General features: G+C 49.1%; 2 protein-coding genes across 3 annotated transcripts in view; one reads left to right on the top strand and one right to left on the bottom strand.

The window, feature by feature from the left end:
• The window catches only part of PDE6D (phosphodiesterase 6D), a 32675-nt gene extending 30842 nt beyond the window's left edge, over positions 1-1833 (bottom strand). The window contains exon 1 of the mRNA XM_026045331.1: positions 1749-1833. Coding sequence (XP_025901116.1) covers positions 1749-1798 — 50 coding nt within the window. The 5' untranslated portion in view covers positions 1799-1833. The remainder of the gene's footprint in view (positions 1-1748) is intronic.
• Positions 1834-8453: 6620 nt separating this feature from the next.
• On the top strand, positions 8454-18129 carry COPS7B (COP9 signalosome subunit 7B). Of its 2 annotated transcripts, none has more exons than XM_026045428.1 (7): positions 8454-8485; positions 10236-10412; positions 11600-11675; positions 13413-13501; positions 14117-14319; positions 15391-15496; positions 16837-18129. In XM_026045428.1, the coding sequence occupies exons 2-7, from the start codon at positions 10251-10253 to the stop codon at positions 16993-16995; spliced, it is 795 nt and encodes a 264-aa protein (XP_025901213.1). In that variant the 5' UTR covers positions 8454-8485; positions 10236-10250; the 3' UTR covers positions 16996-18129. The 2 variants fall into 2 exon arrangements, with proteins under 2 accessions (XP_025901213.1, XP_025901214.1); XM_026045429.1 differs by lacking the exon at positions 8454-8485 and adding an exon at positions 9061-9158.

Below are 18129 nucleotides of genomic sequence, written 5' to 3'. Positions count from 1 at the left end.
TAAAAATTCCAATTCTAGATTTTTTCCTTTTTCTGAGAAATAGCTTTYTTGCTCCTTGGTTTTACAGGTTTTTATGCTGTTGGGCCTTTATGATAGACTATCATCTGAACTATCATTCTAGTATCTTCTTGGAGAATCATGATCCAGATTTTTATTGCCTAAAAACATACTGTCGTTTGTTTCCCAAGGGATGATAATAATGATTTTTGATAACCACATAAGAACCACAAGTTCAGTCTTCCTTTCAGCTGGGAAGTGCAGAGTATTTCCATTAAAGACTTTTGCCTACGCTATAGCTGATTGACACAGAAAGTTTGTTTGTCTGACATAACACCTCAAAGGTTTAAACAAAAGCCCAACMCTTTGTATTTATGCCAACAAACTAYGGAGTTAGTTATTTCATCCAAAACTATACAAAGCCAAACTTAAATTTTGATAACCATATACAAATACAAGCATAGAGCTGTCAAAAGTTTGTTCTCTAAGCTCAACTTTCCAACTGTTCTTCATTTCTACCAACCTGCCCCACTGATCTTGCTGAGAGCTTCTGATTTAGCTAATTGTACCTCAAGACTGGTCAAGCATTTTGACAACTAAAATATTACATCTTAAAGCAATTATTAAAGGAATTACCAATATTGCTACTGTACAAGCAAAGGMTCCAGCTGCACTAATAGGCTGGGGGAGGGAACAGCAATTCAAAAGTTGAATTATTATACTTTGATAGTAGCTATTTGGCTAAAGCAAACCTAGAGCATCTCGGATGCTGCTACAGATGGTGCACAGATTACAAACAGCTTGCTGACAAAAATAGCAGAAATATCAGTATTAGACAAGGCGAGCATTTCTCTCCTTTATGTGATTTAAGTGGTTTTCCCCTTGTTTGTAAAAAATCAGCCTGGGAAGCCTGCATCTTTCCTCTATGCTTATGATATGCTATAATAAAAGACAGTAACTTCATTTTATAATTGTGGTATGCTCCTCTCACGTGTGGTTTGCCCAGGGGCCTTTGTGCTGAGCCTTTCTCCATTGAAATCCTGGGCTGGAGGGTGTGTGCAGAGCCTCACCCCTCTTASAAGCTCAGATCTGCCTCGTTTGCCAGGAGTGTATCTACATTCAGATAATATATTTGAGGTGGCCTTGGGAGAGCCGCAGCGCTCAAGCTGCAGGAGGGGCTGCACGGCCAGGCCGCGGCCCCGCTGGCTCCTTAGCATCAGCACGAAAAGACACCTGAGAGCCAAGGAAASGAGTGCCGGTACCTGGCGTGGAGAAGGGCGGCGGGACGCGGAGCTGCTGCTGTGCTCGCGGGCGGCGCTTCCTTGGGAATGGGGCAGCTGCGGCTCCCGGGAAGGCAGCGGGTCCTGCGGGGCTGCAGCCCACCCGGCCCCTCGGGGCTCCCGCTGCCCCTGGACAGCTCTGCTCGCCGGGTCCCGAGGCAGGGGCCGAGCCGGGACCTCGCGGCGGAGCGCGGGGTGTCTCCATCCCTCCCTCCCTTCCTCCCACGGGATGCAGCCCCCATCCCCTCCCTTCCCGGGAGGGGGGGACCCCCGCGCGGCGGGAGGGGCGGGCGCCGCCGGGAACAGCCACGCCGGGCATGGGGGGGGCGGTGTCCATGGCAACCGCCCGCCGCGGGTGGGGCCTCGCCACCGCCCTCGGGCGAACCCCGCGCGCCGCCTCCCCCCGCACCCCACCCCGGCATCCCGGGCCCGCCCGCGCCGCGGCCCCCCCCGCCCCCGTCGGGCGGATACAGCTTGAAGCCCCTGAGGATCTCCTTGGCCCGCTCGTCCGTGGCCGACATGGTGGCGCCGCGCGGCGCGCGGGCGGACGGGGCTGCGCCGGGCTCGCCTGGCTCCGCGGGCCTGGGCGGGGAGGCGGCGGTGACAGCGGCGCCTCAGGACCCCCCCGCCCCTCCCCTCCCATTCAAGGGCGACTGCGCAGCGGTCGTTAAGGCGCGGCGCCCCGGCCAGGCCTGACGTCGCCGCGGGACGGGAGTCGCCGCGGGACAAACCTGGCGCGGGCGGCGGAGCTGCCGGCAGCGCCCGCGCGGGGGCGCCCCCGGGCGGCGGGCGGGGCGCCCTCTGGCGGCGGGAGGCCGAGCCCGGAGGCGGGTGAGGGGCGGGCGCGAGAGGAGCCGCCCGGGCCTTACCGGGTGCCCGCAGCYAAGGGCGGAGCGACAGAGCGGGGCTACGGGGGGCCCTGGCGGCAGCAGAAACGCCCGTCTGCGCTGGTCCGCCTCGCGGGTCGCCGAGCGCTGGAACGGGGCCTTGCCGGTGCGACTCCTGTGAGGGGAAGTGAGCGCCGAGGAGCCCTGAAGAGGGAAGAATCCCCCCGGGCGCGAGTGCGCTCCGCCCGTCCGCGTTTGCTGCCTTCGCCGGGCGCCTCTGCTTGGCAGGAGCTGCGTCCGGTTCCCGTGCTGGAAGCGGCCTCAGCCCCGGGATGCGGCACCGTCCCGCACCGTGCGCACGGCCCTTCACGGTACCGTCCGCGCAGCGCGGCTCGGCCCTGGCCATCATCCACGCAGCGCGGCTCGGCCCTGGCCGCGGCGCTGCCCGCGGCGGGGTCTGCCAACGCTGCTTGGGCTCATCGAGCCCTGTTCGCGTTTCTCTCCCTCGGATGGGCTGGTCGTGCAGCAAATTCAGCCCTCCAAACTGTTCGACAGAAGTTAAGTTGAGCTCAAGCGATGGATTAAGTTGGTGCGTTTGTAGACCTGGCTGCTTACATTATGCTGCTGCTCCCGCTGCCTCTGYTTTTATATGTGGAGCAACTGCTCTTCTGCACGTAGCAAGACTGGAGCCAAAAGGGCCAGCATTATGGAGAAAGTTTAAAATAAATAGGGCACAAGAAGAGCCCTCTTTGYACTGCAGCAATCTGGCCTTTGTTTGCAATAAAGTAGCTACTGGAAGAAAGTCTCCGGCTAATCAGCACATCCCAGAAGCCAGGCCCTTCCTTAATATGAGCACGACAAATTAACTCCTCCATTAACAACCCAAGCACAGCTAATACGAAGCATTAGTAAACCATGAGGAAAATAAACGCAGCAGTTGTAATCTGGCCCTGCTCAAAGTACCTCAGAAAGGACCGGCTCATAATCACCGCACCATCAACACGCTTACGGCTCTGCCTGCTTCCAAATCGCCCCCTGTACAAATGAGGAGAACATGAGCATTAATAAAGGTCACATTTAACACAAAAAGACAAGGCCACTGGCAGTATAACCAATAAGGGATCTTAATAATAAAAATAGATAGCATCTATTTCCTGACGCATGTGATCCATGCTCAGTTCCACACCATCCGTTTAAAAGTGTATGAACAGATCGTTTTGAATCTGGGCAGCAAGCCAGGGGCACGCTATGTTAATATATATCTTTTTTATTAAGAGCCCTTCCTGGGTTGCAGATAGCARGCAATTACACACCCTATCTGAGGAAGAGGGATTAAGGCTCTCCAAGGAGAAAAGACTGGTAGGGATAAAAGGTGAGCAAGGGAAAAGGCAGATGTGAAGAAGGCAAAAGCGAATGGTTAGGTGTTGCTGAAGAGGCGGGAAGTAGGACCTACTGGATTAGGGAAGACATCGGGAGCTCAATCCTGCCTCTGTGCAGGTGCAGGGAGATGGAGGAGCCAGCAAACAGATAGATCTCACAGCTGGGAGATCCTGCAGCATTAAAGGACTTCTTGGCCSTGTGGGGCTGATACTGCCTTGTGGGGAAGTCCCTGTTGTTTGCAGGGGAGCTGTGACAGGAAAGGAGCACAGAGGTAGGAGGGTTTCTGAAATTTAGCGTCAGTGCATTTGAGTTTTCTTATCAAATCCTAGAGTTCCCAAATTCACCTTGCAGTAYAGGGAGGTAGAGGCACTTTCTATATCTCTCACATCTGCACCCCCCCGAATCACAGACGGCCGAAGTGTTGAGCTCCTGCAGCTCTGGGCATGAGCAGCAGCGAAACCTGTGACACCAACTCAGGCAGTGACAGAAACCCTGGGATCTCTCTCCTCTCAAAACCCTTCGGCTGCATTCGCACAATAACACCCTTGAGCACATCAGCTCTCTGATCCGCTTGCATGAAAGTTGTTGCACGTCTCGCTATCCCTTTGTGCCACCCCCACACTGAAAACTTCCCTCTTTTTCCTGTCTCCAGGGCACAGGGAGTTGGCAGGTGTCACAGCTCTTGTTGCAGGTGAGAAGACGCCTGCAGCTGCACAACCCAAGCGCTGCTGCTCCCCACGGTGCAGGTGAATGAAGTGCTGTTCCACCAGCTCAGCAGGACTAGGAGATGGTTTCATAAACTGGGACCTCATCCCACCCCACTCCCGATGGAAGGGGCTGCACAGCTGCTTGGTCTCTAACACGGCCATGGCTGCAAAACTTGCTTTTATTTCTCCTTAAGTTGGAAAGTAAAATTATTACAGATGCTTTAGGAATCAAATCCTAATCCTGGATAAATTTAGCCTAATTTATGTCTTCTTAATATAAAGTGTTTTATTTGGGTTACTGGTAAACTCCCATGTTGAGATAACATCTCTCCACAAGTTTTCAATTAAATCCACCTTATTGAACAGAATGAAATGTAAGGCAAAAAACAAAAAYCATAAAACCACTTTTACTGCTTTTAGCCCTCTTTTTGGAGACAACCAGTGGAAAATTTCTCGCCAGTCCCATGCTAGCACTGGGACTGCAGGAAGGGACTCCAGGAATGTGGCTGGGACACAGGGATGTGCACGCAAAGAAGGGGCAGAGCTGGGGTCTGCCTGGCAGGATGAGCAGCCCGGGGAGGAGCTCTGAAAAGCTCTGAAGAACAAGACACTGAACCCTATGTGACGGCAGCTGCAAGACGAGGGAGTCCCTGTGCTGCTAATCACGCTGTTCCAGATATCCATCCCTTACAGGTGACTTTGCAGCCTCAGGCATCAGTTTCTGAGGGAAACCGCGTTCTCAGAGTCTCCCCCTGGGGCTCCATGACCCTACTGCATGCGGAGATTACCCTGGATTACAGTCTCTTTGCTCAGGCAGGGCTAGGAAATAAGGTGAATTATCTGCTGCCTAAAAGGGACCTGATAGCAGAATCACAAGGGGAAGAGATGGGGTGAGTCAAGAGATAATGCCAACATTAAAAGATAAAATGGATTAACATCTCCCGGCACGCAGAACGCTGCGTGGGTGGAGGCGAGAGCTTGCAATAGCAGTTTAAAAGAGGATGAGACAGCTGGGCATCCCCTTACTTGTCCCTTAAAAAAAAAAAAGGAACTGCATCTCCAAAGCCGAGGAGAGCTTCCTATGTCCTCCAAAGCCAGGCTCAGCGGCCAGGAGGCATCAGGACGGCCTAACCRGCAGACCCCCAGGCTGACCTAAAAGGGGCTAATGCAGCAGGACTTGGTAATAGCTGATTGCTTTTTACCTGCAGGCTCCAGCTAGAGGTTGCAAAAATGATCCATGGGAAATAGCCAGCAATCATATATTTCCATTTCTATTTTAGTCCTGGATTTGAGCTTTACCAGCTCTGGAGGCAAATGCGGGTGTGCGCTGCTCTCCAGGGTTACYGTATCTGCAGGGTAATGGGAGCGGTGCTGGAGGACCTGGTTAGGAGTGATTAAGGAGGTAATTCTCTCTCCCTGTGCAGATGAGATATAAGTGTGGCTTAAGCAAATTACRGAATGGCTGGTTATAGCCCTGGCTGAGTTCCCTTGCTGTGCAAGGCCTGGGGTTTTTCACATCCAATTTGCTGCGAAGCCCAGAGTGTGTCAGCCTCAACCCAACACGTGGAGCCCTCTGCTCAGGTGACACCCCTTCCCTCCACGGTGGGACCCCAGGGACCAGGTGCAGCGAATTCGGGGTCACAGGCTAAGCCCCACTGCCCTCCTGAAGAGTTTCTGATATTCATCCCTTGAAAGCTCCTCGCTACTGGCCAGTGCTAGTCTACAATTTGATTTGCAGCTTCTTAGCTAAAGAACTGTTAACAGAAATATGCTTTATTCTCAGAGTAGCAGATGAGGGTACTGGGCTTGGGAAGGGGCCCCCAAAAACCCTCTTGTTCCTGCTGCTTTCCCACCTCCCCAGAGACTTTTGGCTCCTGGTCTGTGTCCTGGAGAGGACCCCAGCTGCCCACATCACAGACTGGGCTCTATTGCGTGGTTTATTGCTCATGGGGACCCCTTTGCTAGAGAATCTCAAGCCACTTCTGGTGCCTCGTGATCCATCTCTGCGTCTCTTGGCATTTTTCCATTCCCACCGCAGGAGGACTGGCCGGAGGAGCAGTCAATGGCTCAGCTGGCAGCCTCCATTGTCCGGCCCCACTCAACTGTTCAGTTGTTTATTGCCCTTAATGGCCCCACTTCAGCTTCTCAGGCATTATCTGGTTCTTGCCATAAAATGGAAGATTTAATCCGTTCTGAAGGCTGTAGCATATGCAAGGACTCAAAAGATGAATGGAACCCGTAAGTGTAAAATAGACCCAAACTGTCAAGCCACCGGAACAAAGCACACACTAAAAATGTAGCTTTGAAATGTTACTCCTTTGCACAGGTCATTTTGCAGCACCAATACCCCGAGACGCTGCTGCAGTGCCGTATCCCAAATGACTGCTGTGCCCCCAAGAGAGACGGAAACCTGCTTGCTTTTAATTAAACTGTTTTCCAGGAAATGATGGAGCCTGAGAGAGAACAGCTGCTCTAGGGGAGTGCTGTGTCATGGCTAAATGAGACCCGCTGCCTGCAGACGGAGCACAAGGGACGTTTTGCCGCTGCCAGGGATGCCACAAGTCTAGCCAGGCTCACCCCACCTCAGCAAATGAGTGTGCACCAGCACAGGCACATTAATTGCAGTCTACAGACAGATGTCATTACACAAATGAGATGATGAGAAGCAAGGCACGGCAGCTGGCCGCAGGGCACCTGAAGCGCAGTAACCTGCTCCACGTCCTGCCTGCGGCAGTGCCAGGGTCTGCTCTCCCAGACAAGGCAGGAGTGGGAGAGCCAGGCATGCAGATGGGGAAATGGGAGGCGAAAGGGATTTCAGTGCCTGAGAYTGAGGCCTGAGAGGTGAGATTTGCAATAGAGGAAAGGGGGTTAATTGGCTTTCGGGAGGGGACAGGCAGGTCTAGGCGCTGAGGCCACAGTAATTCAGGATCCGACCCTGCRTGGTCCTGAGCAGGCCATGCAGGCCGGGACTCCAGCTGACACAACAGGCTGCAGGACTGTCTGCAGCCCCCGACTGTAAATCCTCATTTGGGGCTTCCCACTCGATCATTCCGGGCCCAGCAGGTCTCCTTGCGATCATTAATCCAACCATCCCACCCCGTTTCCACCCTCTCCCCACCAAGGGTGCTGAGCATTACATCAAATCCTGTCCATCGTGTCCAGCTGTCTTCAGAAAAAGGGCTCGAGTACAAAAGAGAGGTGCCAGTTGCAAAGAGTCTGCAAGGGTCAAGGCAAGGACAACCGGCTAAAAGCATTATCTTGAAATTCTTTGGCTGTCTGGGGTTTGGAAATTTACTCCCAATCCCTCAGGGTAGGCCAGGGAAATTAAACAGATTGATATCATGCTTCCTGCTTTTCACTGTCACCCAAATCCACAAGTTCCTTTTTGATCCCATGGCTGTAGCACTCTCCCACACCTCACTCATCTGTCATCTGGCTTATTGTAATCTTCGCCTCCCAGACTGGTTGGCATTTTACCCAGCCCACATTTGGGAAAGACGACAGATTATTTGAGGTCAGCACAGGGACATATTTATAATTGTAGAGCCCTCAGCTACAAGAAGAACTGGATTATGAATTGCTTTTCCCTGCAGCCTCCTAGTTGGAGAACGAGGCTAAGCGGTCCCAGAGCTTGGCACGGCAGTGTGTGTTCCTTAAACACAGGCTCCCTAGTGATTCCATGTATCACTGGGATACAAGTTAGGATCTGAATCAGCAGATCATTTCCCTCGTTGATGTCTTTCCTTTGAAGCGCTGCTGTTCAGCTCGATGTCAGCCTCCATATTTGCATGGCCGCCATTGAGATGGTATTTAAAGCTATTTAAAGTATTTTACCCCGCAGTTGTCCTGAAGCAGCGGGGACTGCCCCGTCGCCCTTACCAGACGCACCCCAGGCTGAGGCGATGCCCCCATGGTGCCGCCATTTGCCCCTGCCGCCATTTGCCCTCAGCCCCCCTCCCTCTGCCCCCCGCCGCCATTTGCCCTCAGCCCCCTTCCCTTTGCCCCCCGCCGCCATTTGCTCCCCGCTCTCGCGCGGGACCGGAGCGGGGCGGGGGGGGTGAGGGGGGCACCGACCCCCTCAGCCCTCGCGCCGGGCGGGGCCGGGGCCTCCCGCGCTCCCCGCCCCGGTGGGCGGCGGGGCCGGAACGCTCGGCGCGCGGCCGCGCGTTCCGGGGGAAGGCGCCGAGCGCGGGACACCGGCGCCGCCATCATGGCGGCCTGAGGCGCGGTGCGGTGCGGCGGGGCGGGCGYCGGGAGCTGCAGGGCGGGAGGAAGGCGGCGAGATAACGGCGAGGTAACGGCGGGCAGGGCCGGGTGTGGAGCGGCCGCCGCCTCCTCTCTCCTTCGCGCCCGTCCCCGCGCCGGCAGCGGGCGGCTCCCCGCCCTGGGGCGAGCGGCCCCGGAGCGGGACCCAGCGGCCCCGCGGAGCCGGGCGAGGCGGCAGGGCCGGGGCCCTCCTTGCCGCGCGGGCCTGGCCGCCCTCAGCCCCGAGCTGCCCCCGCCGGTGCCGCCTGCTCCCTCGGGGCGCCTTGGAGCAGGGAAGAGCGGGCCGGGCTGCGGGAGCGGGCCGGTTTATCCCCGCAGAGGGGTTTTCGCAGCCTGGGGGCAAGCTCCTTCTTTAACGTGCACTCCAGTCACTTTGTTGTCAGGGTGAGTGGGTTGGGAAGGAGCAGCGGGGTAGCAGGGTTGTGCATGAGGGCAGTCTCATAGGGCTGTCTAAGCGGGCGCTCAGGACGGGCAGCGGAGCTGCATTCCTCTCTTAATAAGGCATGGATAAACCAAAGGGCCCTTTGTAATCATCTGCACCCGCCTGTGGTTTCACCCTGGGAGACAGCACCGCAGCCTGGGAATCCTCAAATATATTGCACCCGGCTTTTTCACTTCACGTGCAGTCCTGAGGAGATTGTTTGTCCTGCGCTTTGCTTCCCTRTCTGTGCGCAGCGAGAAGAGCAGTGATGTGCTGCTAGGTGGGTCAGAAAGCCCCACAAAGTGTTACTCTATTGCAGGGATTTCTCATTTGCAAACTGGTAGCAGTCAGGCTCCACAAGTGCCTTTAGTGAAAAGATGCACCGAGAGATTTTAAGCTAAGAGCGTTGAAATCTGTGCAAAAAGATGGTGTGAAAGATTGCTCCCTGAGGCTGAGACCATTTACAGCTAGTGGSGTGGAGTGAAGCATATTTAGCCAGGAGCTGTCTAAAAGCTGAAGCCAGCTCTGTTGTTTTCAAAAGTTTTAATTTGCCCAGAACAATGTAAACACCAGTGTGACTATACAGCCCTCTAAAAGGTCAGCCACGGTCCTAGCGATCGGCCAGAGTGACACACAGCTTCTCTGGTGTCCAACTTCTTCATTAGAGTAATGGCTAGCTACCCAACTTGAAAATTATCTGATATAATCATAACGTGAAGGAACCCGTGTCCGCTAAGCATTCTGTTTGGTGCATGAATTTGGAATGCTTTGGAAATCCTAGCTGTTTTTAAAAGATAGCTTATTTTGTTGAAATTGTTAACAAGGAGTGTTTTACATYGCGAACACCAAGTGTTGGTGCTGGGAGTCATCAGCATGCACATCAAAAATGTCAGCAACAGCTGAAGACAAAGGCCTCTCTTCACAAGCACTTAAATAGAGCCTTTGTAGAAAGGGTATTGTTATCACTTAAGCTTCCTAGTTAACCCAAAACACTTAAACTGTGCAACTTCTAAAAGAAGAAGGGCTCTGGTGCATAAATAGCTGACTGGTAACTATATACAGGCCAGTTAGCTGTTTACCCACCAGATCCCTTCTTCTTTTAGACTAAGAATAGGAGTTTTATGTTCACATGTGGTCTGTAGCTAACCTGAAAGAGAAAGGTGCAATATGTGGGCCTGCAAGGAGGATAAATTCTACACAAAGATGGAGTGACTTTCTGTTTCAGTGATATGGAATGAGCTTTGGGAAGGAGAAAGACTTAGCTCGCCTCTAGTAGACATAATAAAAATATCCTTGCAGTTCTTGTTTTGTGTATATATATATATATATATATATGTATGTATGTATTTTTTGACAGATTCAAAAACTTAGAATGGCAGGAGAACAGAAGCCATCCTGCAATCTTCTTGAACAGTTTATTTTACTAGCCAAAGGCACGAGTGGCTCAGCTCTGACTGCCCTTATAAACCAAGTGCTGGAGGCTCCTGGTGTTTATGTCTTCGGAGAGCTGCTGGAGTTAACAAACGTGCAAGAGGTAAGAGAGAAATTCTTCTCCTAATGTCCCTTCTGCACTCCCAGTATAAAGGATCCCCAGCAATTTCCACCCTTTGCTTGTAAAATGGTTGYTCCAGGAAGAGCCTGACATGATTTATTAGAATTCTGAGATATTTGTGTCATAGAAGAGCCATACAGTGATTTGGAAGGATCTGATAAATTCAAGAGTGGCATTGCTATTGTTTTCATACATTTAGATCTTGAAAAGATACCTCTATAAAGCTTCGCTCTCTTATGCGATTGCTAGCAAACTCCTGGCAGCAGCACAGGGACAATTTTAAGAAGGCATCTAGCCAGTCAGCAACAACAACAACAAAATCTTTGCTCTTTAGTTGTCCTGGAAAGCATAACCTTGATGCTCTCCAAAAATCTTTGTGAACAGATGTCTAGTGTATCAGGCCTGAGYGCTAACCAAGTCCAAAGCCTTTCAAACCAAGATGCAAAATAAATTCCAGAGCTTTTAAAGAGAATGTCTTGCCAGCAGTCCCCTTTACTACAGTGAGGGAATCCACTCCAGCTGCAGAGATACTCAACCTGATGTGGCATAGAGCAAGTTCAGCTTGCTTGCTCAGCTCCTCCTGGCCTCTTAGGTATGTTTTAAAATGCTTCCATAGTTAAGGATCTATGTGTAGCAAGTGATATTTAAAAAACAGCAACATCTCAACAAAATTCACTTGTTAGTGCTGAAATTTTTCAAGCAGAGTATTTTTTATGTGAGAGCAGAGCTGTTACTTTCAAATGCACTCAATTTACAATGTTCTAGCTTCTTTTGCTTTGGAAGTCTTTTGTTGCTCTGCAGGTAGCTGTCTTAGTTTTCCCAGTAAGAGTACAAGTGCTTAACCAACCAACACTGGTGTCTGATGGCCTCTTATATGATGAGAAGAGCTGGCCCTTAGGATGCCAGCTAAAATTAAGAGTTGCTTTATTTTTTTTTTACCTCCCAAGATGCTGCGTAAACTAATTGGCAGTCCAGGCTGCATTTAAATTCTGGTACATGGTTGCATCATCCTGAGTCTGAAACTGCTGGAAAAACGTCTAGTTCTTTAAGACTTGTGCTATGTAGTTTATCATGTTTGTCATTTGTAGATTTAAAATGTGCTCTGGAGAAGCCATCTACCACTATAATATTGTATTAAATGGAATTTCTCCCATTTTCTCTCCATCCAGCTTGCTGAAGGGCCTAATGCTGCTTATTTCCAGTTGCTGAGTCTGTTTGCATATGGAACATACCCAGACTATGTAGGTAAGAGCCTGTCTGGTGGTTGCAGATGATGACACCCAATGGTACTTTATAATTGTCAGAGGCACTTCCGTGTTTTCTGTGGTATTTGGTGTGGTGGGATGAAAAGATCAAAGCACAAAATGTGCTTGGAAGGAGAGCTGTTTGCAACTCCCTGGATCATAGGTGCTTTTCATTYAGAGAAACGTGGAGGAAGGGCTATAGTCAGACTAGAGGCTGTTGGTATTTTATTAGTTTGGCTTGCAGCATTGAGCTGAATTGATCTGTAGTCGTAGCATTCAGTGAAGTTCGTAGGCTTCTTACCTCAGTAGAGAGCAGTTCCAGGCATCTGCTTTGAAATTTAGATTATGCTGCTTATGGAAGTTGCAGAAAACTTTAATGAAGTTCTTTTGTGTTATTTCTAAAATCCTACATGGTTTTAGTTCAAGTTTTTATTTTGTGACTCTCTTGCTGAAGCAAAATGAAAAAAATGCTTAACCAGAAGATAAATTGTGACTTTTATACAGCTTCAGAACGATGGTTTGTGAATCATCCATCTGTCTGTCTGAGGGTGCTCTGTTATTTGTGCCCGTGCTTCCATTCTGCTACAAGGTAGTACTTATTTTTGGATAGCAGCCTGAATTCAGAGTATTACAGAGTGTGACAAATAACTCCACCATAAGCTATGCTGGTTATGACTGTGGTGGATGAGTTATCTAGTTCCTCTAGGGAAAACCAGCATCCATAAATGCAGGAGTTGGAAACTTCATTGGCAGTGGAGCAACGAGTCTCATTAATTCTATAGCTGATGRAAGGAGGTCTGCTTTGCGTGGGTTTTTACATCCCAGCATGTGACTGTGCAGTTCTTCCTTTACAATTTCTTRTGTGATGTGTTTGTTGTGGCTGCTGCCTTTCAGCACCTCAGACAACAGCTCACACAGCAGTTTTACCTGCCTGGAGAAATCCACTTCTAAAGCATCATGTTTGTGTGTGGAATGAGCCCTCTGCTTCCGAGGAGGCAGAGGGAGAAGTTGAGGAAGAATGGAGGAAAAAAAAAAAAGAGAAAGGAAGAAAAATAGGCAAAAGGTAGAGCATTGAATGAGATGGGATGTGTGGGAGAGCTTAAATGTCCCTGAAACACTTATTTTCATTAAAGCAGATACTCTAAAGAGTATCTTTGCTTTGGAAAGCAGCCAGCCTTCTTTCTGCTTTTAAATATTCATGAGGCACGTGGCTATAATACAGTGACAGTGAGGCCATATAACTGTCTAGCTTAATAATTTCTCCTCTTCTCCTCAGCCTGCTGATTAACACTTTCAACCCTAAATTCCAGAGCTCTTCAGAGAAATAAAGCCAACTGTATTTTACAACCAGAACAGCAGAGAGGAAAGGTTTTATTCTGTCAGCCACTAATGAAGTAAAAATGTCTTGGTGATAGGAACAAAGCATTGACCAACTGCTTTGGCAGGATGCTGCTTGTGTAAATGTGAATGACGCTCTAATTCCAGAACCAGAATTACTAAAGAAATAGTGAGGAATGGAATTGTCAACTTGCTTTTTAATATTTTTTTTTTTTTTATCTCTCTCCAATTTGTATGGTGATCTGTCATCAGTGGCAGCTCACTCTGCTCATCAGCACCCACAGTAGCTGGAGAAGTTCAACCTTTCAGGATTGGATGTGGTCTAACTAGYTTACCATTCTACAATCTGGATTATACAATTCTTGAAGTCCTTAATCTTGTTTTTCTTTCACTTTYACAGCAAACAAAGATAACCTACCTGAATTGACAGTGACTCAGAAAAACAAGTTGAAACAYTTGACGATTGTAAGCCTAGCTTCCAGAATGAAGGTGAAGTACATCAGGACTGATAATAGATTTTTTTTTTCTTTCAAATATTATTTTAATTGGCATGTATGCTAAAATATTATAGTTGTATCAGATTGCAAGAGTACCCTCAAAGAACCCTGCAGTGAGGAAAGTATCTGTAATGTATAGTACCCTATTTTAGTGCATTTGGGACACAAACTTAATGGATTTTCWTGGATGAAAAGTGCAGATGTTAGAACAGCCATGAAAATTGGTTAGTAGAACCTGGGACACTTTGTGTGACTTGTTTCACTGGTGGAGACTGGGGAAAAAACACTGTTTTTCTTTTTTGTTTTTTTTTCTTTTTGGGAGGAAATAATTGGCACTCCCTAATTTATTTGACAATTCCGGTACCTCTTGGCTCCAGAATGTACTGTACCTAAGCTTCAGGAATTACCTAAATTCTCTCAGAATATGATGTACCCTAATATTACATGGTTGCTCTGCTGTAATCAATCACTGCTGTGCTTGCAGGCTGAAGTGTAGAATACAAAAAGCCTTTGGGCATTGAGCTTCTGCAGCCCTGCTTCTGTTTGAGACTTAGCTGTTTGTTCTGCCTCAAGGTTTGATAACTTATTTTTGGCCTTCTATTTCTAGTGTATTCCCTACTCTGTGTTGCTGAAGGACCTGGACATGAGGAATCTGAGGGAGCTGGAAGATCTCATTATTGAAGCAGTTTATACAGATATTATCCAGGGGAAGCTGGATCAGCGCAACCAGGTGCTAGAGGTTGATTTTTGTATCGGCAGAGACATTCAGAAGAAGGACATCAGTAACATTGTCAAAACGCTGCAGGAATGGTGAGGCTTCTCCAGCTTGCTTATTCCCTGTGCATAGTCTGTGCTGGCTTTTTCTGACTCCTTGGAGTTTCAATTACTGGCTCAATTTTAGCACAACTCATTAATCAGCAGTCTTAGCTGTGTGCAGACACTTGGTAATCTTGCCCAGCAGACACTTTCTCCAAGATCCCATCTAGGATTCATTCTGTGTTCGTGTATCAAGCCAAGTTGTACTAGCTCTTAATGTTCTGCTGTCGCTTTGTTTTTTACCTGGCAGAACTGTAGCCAGGAATGAAGGGCTTTGCCAAACAGTTGTGYCAAACTGGAACCACAGTCGTGTGGTATGAGGCCCTCCCTGCCTCTTTGGTTACACTTAATAACAAAGCAGAGCTGTGCATCAGTTTTCTGCTTTTTTCACTGTGATGAGAACTCAGGGACATACCCAATATTATCACAGAGCCTTTGTTTGCCTCTCTCGGTTGTCCTCCAAATGCACTTTGCCTGCAGCCATCACATTTGGATAGTGGTATTATCGTTTTTTCCTGGAGGAAAAAATCTTTGCCAGGAAGCTGCTCTTCACCTTTTGGCAGGAATCCCCTCCCATCCAGAGAAATTCGCTTCTATGCTGTAGAGCTGGTAGCAGGTTCTGAGCTAACTGAGGGTTTTTTCCTAGTAGCTGTGGTAATAAATACACGAAAAGTCATCAAATTGTGGTGCAAATGGGCTGTCCTGAGGTGGAGACAATTTTTTTTTTTTTTTTTTTGCTTCTCTACTCCAACTTCCTCAGTCCTTTCTTGGAGGGAAGGCTGTGGCATCTTCCAGGGCCTTAAAGCATTGTCTAGAGCATAGCAATGAAGCCTCTGCAGACTCCCTTTCTGTCCTTTGCAGTTATGAACTTTGTGTTGGAGGAGGTTGTTCCTTGTCTTACACGGCAGACAGGGCCATTCTTTCAATCTGGCTTTTTTTTTTTGTTTATTTTGAAGTTTTATTAACTCTTGAAATATGTCTTACACCCCACCTTTAGTCAGTAATTCTGATTTAAWATGAGGCTGAAAGCTTTTGATGAATTCTGTTTGACACTGTGTTTTGCAGGTGTGATGGTTGTGAGGCGGTTCTTTTAGGAATTGAGCAGCAAGTACTTAGAGCCAACCAATACAAGGAGAACCACCACCGAACTCAGCAACAGGTAGAGATAGAGGTGAGTGTAGTGTCATTTTAGACTATTCTCTTATTTCAATAAAAAACGTCCTCCCGTGTTCTAGTTCTAAATCTGCCTCAAATCTGACCGATGATGCTAAGTAGTGTGGAAATTTTYTTTACGAAAGTGGACCAGATGAGTGCACTAGCTGTTTTTCCTTGAAATGATTCATTAGGAAACAAGTGCTTTTAACGTAGAGTTAGGATTCTGTTCCTTTTTGTGTGATGGAAGAAGGAGAAAGCTTGCTTTTTGCTAATTTGCTTTCGTTTTTAATCTGAGAGTGTAATTAAAAATCTYTCGAGTCTTATTGCAAAAGTGTCCTTAGCAGTTTTCTTTATGGTCTTCCTTCTGGTGTTGMGTTGAGCATCCAGAAAGGGCTCTGAACAACCTGTCTTCCGAAGGGTGCCCTGGAAAAGCTCCTGCTCTCTGTTACTCCGGCAGCTGCTCAGTAGATGGCAGCATCGGCACATGAGTTGAGCCCAGCTCATGGGGTCTTGCYTGGGGAGAACAAATCTTAGCTAATACAGCTGTAAAGGTGAAAATGGTCCTCCAGAGACACTTGTTCAGAGCTAATTTCTTGCAGAGTGCTGCCTCCCTGCAGGTTTACGTTTGCCTTTTGAAGCAGTTTGTGCTTGGCGGCTTGATTGGCACCCATAGCTCATTTGTTTTGCCGGATGCCCTTGGCCTGGAGTTTGTACACCTGATTTCTAGACTTGTTTTGACTCTTTTTTTTTTTTTTTTTAAATTATTTGTTTGCTCATGTACACAACTGTACTTGTGGTGAGCCCTGCAGGGCTCTGGGGCAGGATACGATGCCTATGCTGGATCTCCTTCTCAAGGCAGAGCAGCAGAAGCACTCCCTTCCATGGGCCAATTCCTGTTCCTACTTCCAGCAGATATGTGTGACTCAGCCAGCTAGGCCAAGGGTCATTTTCCCTTTTCATTTTTGATCACTGTCCTAAGTGCCAGCTTGCTTCTTTCCTTCTTCTCTGTCCTTGCTGCTTCTGGCCAGGATCAAGGTAAGAGGGCTGCTTTTGGCACCAAAGCGGTAGCAGGTCCTTCCAAACAGCAATATTGTGCCAGTATCTCCTAGAAGATGTAAGTAACCTCCAGTTGGTTCTAGTCCAGGTCCAGTATGGAATATTAATAGCTCTACCTCTTAAGTAAGGATAAAAAGTTACCTTTAATAATGTTGAATGTAGAGCAATGAAAATGTTTATGCTGGGACAGTTTATTGTGGAACCTTCACTCTGTACTCCAGAGGTTTTTCAATGTGTTTTATGAATGGAGCTTCTTCTGTGAGGGGAGGAGGTGCTGATTCACTGTCTCTTCTTGGCCAGGTCACAAACATAAAGAAAACATTAAAAGCCACCGCCTCGTCGTCGGCGCAGGAGATGGAGCAGCAGCTGGTAGAACGAGAGTGCCCTCCACATGCAGAACAAAGGCAGCCCACAAAGAAGATGTCCAAAGTCAAAGGGCTGGTCTCCAGCCGTCACTAGAACCTACCATCTGAATGCCATTCAGCTAGGAATGGCAGCCAGAGGAGCAGAAAAGGGCCTGTGTCTCCTTTTTCAGTTGGTCCTGGGCCAGTCCCTTCCAGGCTGGCAAATAAACGCCCAGTTTGAGTACAGCTCCCAGTTAGCAGCACCTGGCGAAGTTACACTGTGCAGACCCTACTTGTTTCCAGGATGTTTTCCTGGTCCTTTGAAGAGGGACTTCTAAAGAGAAGGACTAACCAAAGGGGCAGAAAAAGGAATCTGTGGACAGTTTTACTCCCTCCCAGCCGCTCTCACTGCTGCTCAACCYTGAGGAAGCTGCTCTACTAAATGAGATCTCGGGAGAAGTTCTATAGCACACATCTGAATTCCAGGGCTGAAGTGTGGCTACCAAAGCCAGGGCTGGGAGTGAGGAAGCCATCGACACAGATCTTTCCATTCCCAAAGGGAGCACGGGAAGGTTTCTAGGCCAGGAACTGCTTTCCATGGAAGTCTTCAGCCTTTCTGCTACCCCTGTCTATTTGAAACTGGGGTGAAATTCACACTACCTCGCTCTGTGAAGATGAGATCCAGTGCTGGGCTGTTTACTCAACTGTCTGTTTACTGCCCTTACTAAGCCCTTTAATCTCTCACAGATTGAAAGCACTGCTCGGCGTCTCGGAGGCATCAGCACAAGGAGGAGGAAGCGGCTGCTCTCTCAAGCCTCCCTTCTTACAGGTAGACGGGGGCCTCGTGGCAATGGTCTTCCTTCCAAAAGTGATGTGGTCTCTGAGAGCTGCTGTGAGCTGTTCCCCCACGAGTGCCGCTCCAGGGTGACACTTTTGCTTTCCCTTGGATGCTAGCGACAGCGGTCGGCATCGGAGAAGGGCCCGTTTAGTGCGTGGCAGCCTGGTGGCCCAGGACCCACTGGCAGGGGTCACAGCAGCATCCCCTTGCTGAAGCAATGGACTTGACTAGTCTTTCTGATTTTTGAACACTTTCAGGTTGTATTTTCCTCCCCCTTTTTTTGTACATTGTTGTGATTCTAAAGCATTTCAGCCTTTGTTTTGTGTTCTTTTTTTATTTGTTACGGACTAACTTCAGGTGATTTGCACCGAGTTTGGCAAGGTGTGGATTTTTTTTTAAGGGGGGATGGGA

Source organism: Nothoprocta perdicaria, unplaced genomic scaffold (genome assembly GCF_003342845.1).
Source record: "Nothoprocta perdicaria isolate Ctin4 unplaced genomic scaffold, notPer1 scaffold_4, whole genome shotgun sequence".
Lineage (NCBI taxonomy): Eukaryota > Metazoa > Chordata > Aves > Tinamiformes > Tinamidae > Nothoprocta > Nothoprocta perdicaria.
Note: the sequence above shows the minus strand (reverse complement) of the source record. Positions and strands in the feature narration are given on the sequence as shown.